This window comes from Aedes albopictus, chromosome 1 (assembly GCF_035046485.1).
Source record: "Aedes albopictus strain Foshan chromosome 1, AalbF5, whole genome shotgun sequence".
In the NCBI taxonomy this organism is placed as follows: Eukaryota; Metazoa; Arthropoda; class Insecta; order Diptera; family Culicidae; genus Aedes; species Aedes albopictus.
Window position 1 is genome coordinate 48,241,188 of NC_085136.1, and position 11,003 is coordinate 48,252,190.

The 11,003-nt window shown below is 46.4% G+C and overlaps 1 protein-coding gene across 1 annotated transcript; it reads left to right on the forward strand.

The window, feature by feature from the left end:
- Nucleotides 1-1,231: 1,231 nt before the first annotated feature.
- On the forward strand, nucleotides 1,232-6,565 carry LOC134288362 (uncharacterized). Its single transcript, XM_062852971.1, has one exon. The coding sequence runs from the start codon at nucleotides 1,232-1,234 to the stop codon at nucleotides 6,563-6,565; it is 5,334 nt and encodes a 1,777-aa protein (XP_062708955.1).
- Nucleotides 6,566-11,003: the final 4,438 nt, after the last annotated feature.

Below are 11,003 nucleotides of genomic sequence, written 5' to 3' on the forward strand. Positions count from 1 at the left end.
CAGGAGTGGATCAGGAAAGTCTCTGGGGGTTTCAAGGGGCTTAAGATGTGGCCCTGGAGCTTAATGAATCCCTCCTTAACCAATCTTGTTCTTCTAAAACCCACTAGAAGCTCCTGAGTGCTCAATCAACACGCATGTTACAGAAAAGTCACCGCAGGGCAAGTTTTGATTTCACAGAAATCATTGTGATAACAGTAATTGCATTAGAAGTAGATCACAGTGACTTCTGTGCAACCTATACTTGAACTGCCGAGACTCTTTTGTGACATGTGCGCTGCTTGAGTCTGCAACCTTTTGAAACGTTTCTGAAACCCCCTAAAACTCCTGTACTGCCCATGAAGTGCTTCTGAAACGCATTTAAAACTACCTGAAACCACCTGAAGTCCTCTTACATCCATGTTAGGAACCGTCTATATTTATTGTATTCACCCTACACGAATTAGGTCTCTCATTCTCACTGCCCAAAGCAGAGAAGAGAGATACACACAACTCTCTCTACTGATCATCCGTAGCAAAAGAACCATTGTCATTAGAACAGTATCGACCCTTGCGCTATACACATCGTTTTCGCTATAGCTGCAATAAAGCAACGCGTGCCAGTCTCGCGTATCACGTGTTTGTACCCTAACCTCGTCGCGTTATTATTCGAGTGGCAGAACCACATCCGAAGACCACTACTTCGTCGCGAGTGTCCCCACAAGTCCGGAGAACCAGCTCCGAACATTAATGGTCCTTCGAGGAGCCGGATTTGTGCGTTTTAGTGGCCAAAAACTGGCGAAAAAAGTGATCATTTGTGTGTGGTGATAGTGTCACAGTCAACGCTGCCTCTAGTGTGCTGCATTGCGAGCGGCAATTTTGGCGTCGAATTCCGATTCGACGATTGCGGATCCGGTAGAGCAACCGGAATTACTACTACGGCCTGTCCCCAAGGCGCGGATACCACGGAGACGGAGCATTTCGGCGTTTTCGAGGCGCATTTCGACACCTTCCTCCCGAACCTGGTGCAACCAGCGTGGCTTGGGTCAGCGAACAAAAGAGGTTAGCGTGAGTACACACACGCATCAAGGTACGGCTATTCTTTTATACAAATAAAGTTGCATGCGAGTTTTACTGTAGCAAATAAGGAATTTGTTCGCGATTTGATTGATTTTTTTGGGCAATTGACCACGCTACGTCTTTTGGAATTTGATTGGGTTTGCGATTTGGAAAAATATCTGGAATTGATCTGAAAATGGCATCCTTGCGCGAATTGTGCAAGATCGAGCGGGGGTACATGGACTCCATGGCCAACGTGGAAGCTTTCGTTGCAAATTTCAATGCACCACGTGACACGGTCAGGATTGCTGCACGCTTGGAGCATTTGGAAACGCTTTTCAAGGAGTTTCGGAATAATCGTGCTAAAATTGAAACGAGGCAGGAGCAAGATTTGAAATTGTCCGCTGGGGAAGACAAGGAGGAGGCGCTTAAGCAGGACGTAGAAGCTGATAACAAGAAAACTCGTCTGGATTTTGAGGACAGGTACTTCGATGCGAAAGATTTCCTCACGTCGCACCGAGGCAATCTGACAGCTGCAGCTTCTTCCGCTCCGCCCGGCCACATTCCTAACTCCCGAATCCATCTCCCTGTTTTTAAAATTCCTTCCTTTGACGGTTGTGTGAAAGATTGGTTGAGTTTTCGTGACGCTTTCCAGAGCATGATCGGTAAAGATGCTTCGCTTTCGCCGGTCGATAAGTTTCATTATCTTCTCTCCGTGCTCACCAAAGAAGCCCGGACGTTGGTGGAATCCATTGAAGTGACGGCGGCCAACTTCGATGTCGCGTGGCAGATGCTCGAACAACGGTTCGAAAACAAAAAGATCATCGCTCGAGCACTGATGGACAGTTTCCTGAATGCCGAGCCCATCAAGCGGGAATCGTACGACGCTCTAGTTGGTCTCATCGACTCGTACGAGCGAAATCTTCTACAGCTGCGTAAAATTGGACTGAAGACAGACGGGTGGACTCACTTGCTTGCGCATATTCTGTATACACGTCTCGATGTTGACACACAACGGCATTGGGAGCGTGCTCACAACTCTCGTGAAGCACCAAAGTACGAGGACTTGTTGCAGTTTCTTCGGGATCACCTCGCAACCCTACAACCCATGGCATCCATGAAATCCCGGGGTTCGGACTCTCGTCAAGATCATGGGAAATCGACGGCCAAGTCCAAGGTCGGTTCGACTCTCACAACTACCACGACTCCGAAAAAAGTTTGTCCACACTGTCAAAAATCCTCTCACTCTCCTTTCAAATGCGAATCCTTTATCAGTATGAATTCTTCCCAACGGCTAGAATCAGTCAGGAAAGCTGGTTTGTGCCTAAATTGTCTTTCCTCTTCCCACTTGGTCAGGGCTTGTCCTAGCTCAGCTTGTCGAGTCTGCGGTCAAAAGCACCATACGATGCTGCATTTGCGCCCAGCAAGCAACGAACAAGCTCACTCGCAATCACAACCCACGAAACCCGCCATTCTACAAAGTCAGCCCACAATCGCACCCTTGAACAATTCCTCCGCTTCGCAATCGCAAACAGTTGCCACCGCACCCTCCGCTGGCCCATCCACCTCTCGTCCTGTCGCTCTTCCTGCCACTACTACTGCCGATAGTAGCTTGATTCTTCTCTCGACTGCTGTCGTCAAGATAGCTGACTACAACGGGAATGTCCAGTTCGCTCGCGCCCTCCTTGATTGCTGCTCCGAACGAAATCTGATGAGTGAACATTTGGCGCAGAAATTGGATCTACGTCGGCAGAATGACTCGCTGTCTCTCCAAGGTGTGGGTCCCAGTGCTGCTGTGTCGAAGCAATCGACGACAGCAAACGTACGATCGCGTTGTACAGATTTTGCTGTTGACCTCAAGTTCCACATTTTGCTGGAGTTCAAGCCGATTTTACCGTCGAACCGGTTGTCGGTAGCCTCCTGGAAGATTCCTCCATCCATACAACTTGCTGATCCTCGCTTCTTTGAGCCGAATCGCATCGATGCTATCATCGGAGCCGAAGTGTACTATCGTCTACTGCTAGAAGGTTTCGTCGACCTCGGACCGGAGCTACCCCAGTTGAAGGAAACGGTTTTTGGGTGGATAGTATCCGGAAAGGTGAATACGGTGGACTCGAGCCTGTCTGCCACCACGCTAGTCTGCAGCAACGCTGAGTTGGAAAATCAGCTTGCTCGCTTCTGGGAAGTTGAGTCGTGCAATACGAATGAGACCTTCTCCACGGAAGAACGGAAATGCGAAACTCATTTTGCCGCCACCACTATTCGAGACTCCACTGGAAGATTTGTGGTGTCATTACCAAAGAAACCCGATGTTCTGGATAGGTTGGGAGACTCTCGTTCCATTGCAACTCGACGCTTTTTGTCCCTGGAACGACGACTTCAGGCGAATCCTTCACTGTTGGAGGCGTACACCGATTTCATACAGGAGTATGTTCATCTAGGACACATGACACCGATCGATACTAGCGCAGAAATTGTGATTCCGGGGCAGAAGTCCTATTATATGCCTCACCATTGCATCGTTCGACCGGAGAGTGTCACGACGAAACTCCGCGTCGTCTTTGATGCGTCGTGCCCCACTGATACTGGTGTCTCGTTGAACGACGCACTAATGGTGGGTCCAGTTGTCCAGGACGACCTGTACAGCATCATCCTACGATTCAGACTTCCTCGCTTCGTCATCGTCGCCGATTTGCAGAAAATGTACCGGCAAGTGTTGGTATCTCCGTCTGATCGGCCCTTGCAACGTATTCTGTTTCGATCGTCACCATCGGAACCTCTTCAAACCTTCGAATTGCTGACGGTTACTTATGGTACGGCGGCAGCTCCGTACCTGGCGACACGTTGTCTTCAGCAACTCGCCTCTGACGGCGAATCGACTCACCCAAAGGCCGCAGAGGTGGTGTCAAAAGACTTCTACATTGACGATCTGCTTACGGGAGTGGCATCGGAAGAAGAAGGCGTTGAACTTTGCCGAGAGTTGATTGATCTCTTGCAGTCGGCTGGATTTAGGTTGCACAAATGGGCATCCAACAGTTCAGCAATTCTACAGCATATTCCAGCAGAGTTTCGAGAAGATCGAAGTCTGGTGGAGCTCGATTCGTCATCCTCGCCTGTGAAAACCTTGGGGCTGCTCTGGCAGCCAGACGAAGACGTCTTCCGCTTCAAAATACCCACTTGGACCCAGGACGCTGCTATAACCAAACGATTGGTGCTTTCTGAGGCAGCACGCTTATTCGACCCTCTCGGCCTGTTGGGGCCAGTGGTACTACGCTCGAAACTTTTCATGCAGGAGTTATGGAAAGCGAAGGTTTCCTGGGACAATCCGCTCAACGATCGTCAACAGCAATTCTGGAAATCCTTCCGAAATGATCTCGAAATTCTCGACGAGTTTACCGTTCCACGGTGGGCGGCATCCTGTAACGATCCAGTCTACGTAGAGCTGCATGGGTTCAGTGACGCCTCCGAACGCGCATACGGCGCGTGCATCTACCTCCGCACAATTTCGTCCAGCGGAAACGTCTCGGTTCATCTGCTTACAGCTAAGTCAAAAGTGGCTCCGACGGGAACCGAGAAATTTGGTTCTACTATTCGCTTACCGCGTTTAGAACTCTGTGGTGCTCTCCTACTCAGCCATTTGTTCGAAAAAGTTGAAACCAGTCTTCGTATCCAAGCCCGTCATTTCTTCTGGACGGATTCAACTATTGTCGTCCACTGGTTGTCCGCTTCACCGTCTCGTTGGAAAACATTTGTCAGCAACCGAGTGGCTGAAATTCAGCAAATCACCGCTGCTGGAAGCTGGAGACACGTTCCAGGCATCGATAACCCAGCAGATGTCATATCCCGGGGAATGTCTGCAACGGAACTTGTAGACCATATGCTGTGGTGGCAGGGACCAGAGTGGTTGCAGCAACCCAACCGGTTCTGGCCCGCTTTAGTCAAAACCTCCGACGATCACTTCAGTTCAGAGCAGCTCCAGGATAAACCCACGGTTACGCTGCCTACAATCGTCCAAAGTTCAATATTCGCCCTGAAATCGTCTCTATCCAGTCTAGTCAGATTGGTAGCCTACATACAGAGATTCTGCTACAATTCCAAGATACGTAATGTATCTAGCCGTAGATCCGGAGCCTTAACCACAGCAGAGTTGGACGAAGCGTTGTGTAGTTTGGCCAAACTTGCTCAACAGGAATCGTTTCCGGAAGACCTGCACTCTATCCGCACCACTGGTCAAGTGAAGTCAACGTCGAAGCTGAAAACTCTGTCTCCAGTTCTCGTCAATGGTATTCTTCGCACTAGAGGACGTCTCAACAATGCAACTGTTCCGTACGCTCAGAAGCAACCTATAATCTTGGACAACAAGCATCCGTTCACGCTGTTAGTCGTTCGTCACTACCACCTTCGTCAACTACATGCTGGACCGACGCTCCTGATAGCAAGCGTTCGTGCGAAGTTCTGGCCTCTCCGGTTACGTGATGTCGGGCGAAAGGTTACGCACGAGTGCGTTACCTGTTTTCGAAATCGGCCAAGCTTCGCAGAACAAATAATGGCAGACTTGCCACCAGTTCGGGTATCGCCAGCGTTGCCGTTCCTGAACACTGGGGTGGATTTCTGCGGACCTTTCTATCTCCGACCTCCGACAAGGAAAGCTGCGCCGGTGAAATCTTTTGTAGCTGTCTTCGTTTGTCTATCAACCAAGGCAGTACACCTAGAGTTGGTAGGCAATTTGTCAGCCGATTCGTTTATCGCTTCCCTGAAGAGGTTTGCTGCTCGCCGAGGAGTTCCGCAGACCATTTACTGCGACAATGCGACAAACTTTGTCGGCGCTCGCCGAATACTGAACGAGTTCCTGAATCTGTTTCGGACCCAGCAGAATCGATTGGATATAGAACGACAATGCTCCGCTGAGGGCATTCAGTTCTCGTTTATTCCTCCGAGATCGCCGCACTTCGGGGGAATCTGGGAAGCAGCGGTTAAATCCCTTAAGACCCATCTCCGTCGCACTCTGGCCAACGCAACGGTGACGCCCGAGCAGTTCCACACAGTGCTTACGCAGACCGAGGCACTGCTCAACTCTCGACCGTTAACGCAGCTCAGCAATTCCCCAGAAGACTTGGACGTTCTCACGCCAGGTCATTTTCTGGTACATCGACCGCTGACCGCAATCCCAGAACCCTCTTACGAAGAGGTATCCAGCCACCGACTTTCTCAATGGCAGATGACACAGGAGTTCGTCCGCCGCTTGTGGAAGCGATGGTCCACCGAATACCTATCGGGGCTGCAGCAGCGAACCCGATGGACACACGAGCGAAACAACATTCGCGTAGGAACTATGGTTCTAGTTCGCGATGACAATCTGCCGCCGCAGAAGTGGCGTTTCGGCCGCGTAATTGAAACGTTCCCTGGAAACGACGGACTCATCCGGGTTGTCAACATCCGAACCAAGGACGGCATCTTCAAGAGAGCCATCACACGCGTGTGCGTTCTACCGATTCCCGACAACCTACCCGAGGACCAGGAAGCAGCGTAGTTCCAGTAGTTCGCGGTCCCAGCAACACAAGCGTTGTCGGATTGGAGGAGGCCCTATGGTCTCCTCCCAAGTTAAGTATCTAGTTTTCATTTCCTGAACCTTGTTTTCTCCGACCTAAAAACAATCGTATTGGCAGGCACCCTGGACTCTGATCATCGCAACGACCGAGAGGACTAGACCTGGTGCATCGACATTCATTGACCGACCGGAGTTCACCGAGCCTCAACCCGTCGACCAACAACCAACGAAAATATCTATTGAATTTGTAATACATAGTTTGAGTAGTTTATTAAGCACAGTCAGGATAGGAGTTAGTATTGAAATGTATATTTCAATGGTGGGCGGAATGTTAGGAACCGTCTATATTTATTGTATTCACCCTACACGAATTAGGTCTCTCATTCTCACTGCCCAAAGCAGAGAAGAGAGATACACACAACTCTCTCTACTGATCATCCGTAGCAAAAGAACCATTGTCATTAGAACAGTATCGACCCTTGCGCTATACACATCGTTTTCGCTATAGCTGCAATAAAGCAACGCGTGCCAGTCTCGCGTATCACGTGTTTGTACCCTAACCTCGTCGCGTTATTATTCGAGTGGCAGAACCACATCCGAAGACCACTACTTCGTCGCGAGTGTCCCCACAAGTCCGGAGAACCAGCTCCGAACAATCCATTTGGAGCCCTCCTAGAATGCCTCTAAAACCCCTGAACCATCTTCTTTTAGTCTCCCTTGTTAGCGCTGAAGCTCTTTGGAGATTCCTTCAACAGTATTTGATTTGGAAATATTGTTCTGAAACTCCTTTGGTAACTACTGATGAACATATGAGTGAGATGACGAATTTGTTTCAATGGGGCAAGTAGCAGAAACAAGGAAAATTCAAATAGCTGCTTGTGCGATACATTTTTAATCAAACGTGTTACAAAACATGTAGATATCAACATATCGGTAATGTGCTATGATTTATTTTTTCAAATACCTTAAAAACGTTTGCATGAACATCAACTTTTTATTGTCAAAACAGAAATTCTATCATCAATGTCGCTAAAGTATTTGTTTTTCAGAAATACATAGTAGTACTTGGGCTTGAGCTACAATGAGAAGCGAAGTGCAGAAGTTAAACAATAATTTCAAAAGTTTCATTATGGTTTTGTTTTTGAGTCTGCAACTTCTGCGAGTATATTTTAGACCATTATCGGAATAATTCCTGAAAGAATCTTCGGAGGAGTTCATCCTACAGGAATTGCTGAAAAAAAAATTCAGAATAATTTTCAGAGGAATTTCTGGAGGTGTGTCAAATTATTTTTAGCGGAGTCTTCTGAAAAATTTCTTGGATAAATAGTGAAGGAATTTCTTATCTAGGAACTATTTTGGAACAAATCTTATACAAATGTCAATGTGACTCGTGAAATACGGATACAAAGTCGTTCCTTCTCAATGTCAATGTGACTCGTGAAATACGAATACATAGTCGTCCTTCTGTAGTCCTTTACGGACATGAGAACTGGTTCATGTTTGAGGGGTACCTACAAGCACGAACTATTAAAGCAAAAAAATGTTGTGGAAAAACCCTTGGTGGTGTGGAGGAGAACGTTGAATAGCGGTGAAGGATGAAGCATGAGCTCGCTGCACTCTACAGTAAACCCCGCATCCAGAAGGTTGCCCATGTTGGAAGGACAAGGTGGGCAGGGCATACTGTAAGCAATGTTGCAAATTTTCATCGCACGAGTGCTCATCGCAACTTATCAATTGTATTTTAATCGCTTGCGATTGAACTGTGCACTGCCAATCGATGACCAGCTGCAAAGAGGTGGAAAAACGAACGTGATGTAACTCGAAAACGATTTTGTACACATCTGACAGTGCCGCCACACGCGTGCCCGAGCAGCCGAATAATTAACAAGGCTGATCAGCGTATGTATAGGGTAAGTGTACCAATTATGGCAATAGTACCAATCATTCGCCATAGTTGTGTTTTCACCCTTTAACGATGTAAATCAATAAGAAAAATTTTGTGAACAACAGACCACGTTCACAAAAGATAGTCGCACTCATTAAAACTCCACATTTTCCTCAAATCATGGTAGAAATAAATCATTTTCGTTAAAATTTCGGCTTCCTTGCACCCTTTTTCGCCATAGTGTACCAGTTATGGCTAACCCCATAAGGAATGCATGCAAATAGTGCGAAAAGGAACCGAAGTTAAAAAATGTATCCATAACTGGTACAGGGTTCCTATCATTGGCACACGCTGTAATCAATACGAAAAGTAGTTTTGGCTCCGTTTCTATATTTTTCCTGTAAAGTATGGGAACTAAGCTGTCGTTTAACTTATTGATGACATTCGTTGGTCTTCTCGTTATTTTTGTATAAATAGCTTTCCTTAGGTAGTGCCATAATTGGAACACCCACCCTAGTCTGTTCATGGGCAATTCGAACGGAAGGTTGCACAGTGGGAAAAATTGAACCCGAAACACGACTAAATTCATTTTCTCTGCTGGGTAACGGGTTCTGCCAACGGCTGAGACCATTTTCGCTTGGAAAAAGTGTGCTGAATCGATTGATGGGGGTCTCATTGGCCGGCGGCCTCACCCTGGCCAGCTAGAGGGCCGGAATCAACCCGAGCTCCTTACGGAAAGCAAACTCATTGTCATCCATACTTTCGCACCCGATATTTATTCGGAAGCCTTAAATCAGAAGTCAACCGCACTCCGGATAATATCAGTTGCATATTATGGTCCAATTGTGGCTCCGGAACAATCCGGGACAACCCGGAACATTAGGGTGGGGCTAATTTAAATCTCTCTGGGATATGATTTCCCAAATGGAAATCGATCTACTAGTCGAAATAAGTAAGCTGTACAAAAATGAGTGATTTTGGTTGATCTTTAGAGGTGGCGCAAAGGGTTTCAGGGAATTTTGTTTCTAGAGCAAACCTTTAAAAACATTTCAAACTGAATTTTCAAACATAATTTTTTCTAGACTAAATTGGTGATTTTAAAACCCAGTTGGGCCAAATTTGTGCTCAAAATTGTGATATCTCTATTGGTTTCTGAGATATTTGAAAAAAAAAGGCGTACCTATTTTGGTATTTTTTGGGTTAGATACCAAAATATGACTTTCCTGTTTCCTCCTGTGATGCCTTCAGATTTCTAAATGAGTGCTTCCAGAATCTTTGAAACCTGGAAGTGGCCCTTCCAGATTCCTTTTAGGATGCTTCCAGAGTTCTTCTGGGATGGTTGAAGACTAATTTCAAGAATTTTTCTAGAATTCCAGATAGATTTTGGAAGCATACTAGATGGATTCTGGAAGCAACCCAGACCGTTTCTGGAAACATCTCATAAGGAATTTGTAGGCATCCTTGAAGCAACTTGAAAGCATCCCAGAAAGTTTCTGGAAGAATACCTGAAAGATTTTTGAAGCATTGAAAACGAAATTTGAAGAAGGCATTTTAATGGATTTTTTAAGGCATCCCTGACGAATTTTAGAAGCACCCCAGAAGGAATCTATAAGTATTCCAGGAATAGTTCGGGTGCATCCCAGAAGAACTCTGGAAGGATCCCAGAATCTGAAAGTATCACAAAAAATCTGCAAGCAATTCTAAAGGCATCCCAGAACGATTCTGGAAGCTTCCCATTAGGAATTTGAAAACATCCCAGAAAGATTCCGAAAGCAATCCAGAGGAACTCTTGAAGCATTCATAAAAGAGTCAGAAGAATCCTGGAAGCATGATTCTCGAAGTATCCCTGATAGTATGTAATAATAGGATTCTAGCAACATACCTGAAGGACTTTGGAAGCATCCCAGGAAGATTTTGGAAGCTTCCCATGACGAGTTTGAAAGCAACCCAGAAAAAAATTTTGGAAGCAGCCAAGAACAATTCTGAAAGCATCTCAGTAAAAATCTGGTGGCATCCCAGGAAGAATCTGGAAGAATCCCGGGATTCTTGAAGCAACCCAGAAGGATTCTGGAAGAATACCTAAAGTATTCTGGAAGCATTCCAGAAAGCTTTTGGAAGCATCTTAGAACGAATCTGCAAACATCCTATAAGGAATCTAGAAGTATTCCAAATTCCAAAAGAAATCTGGAAGCATCCCAGAAGAATTTGGAAAGCATCCTAGAAGGAATTTGGAAGAATCGCAGAAAAACTCAGGAAGCATCCTTAAAAAACTGGAAGCATCCCAGAAAGATTCTAGAAGCAACCTAGAAGATATCTGGAAGCAACTCAGAAAGATTCTGGAAGTATCCCAGAAGGATTCTGGAGTTATCCTAGAAGGAATCTGGAAGCATCCCATAAGAAATCTGAAATAATTCCAGAAAAATTTTGGAAACAAGCCAGACAGAACCTGAGAGTATCTCTGAAGAACTTGGGAAGCATCTTTAAAAAAAATCTGGAAGCATCGTAGAAGTTTTCTGGCAGTATCCCAGAAGGATG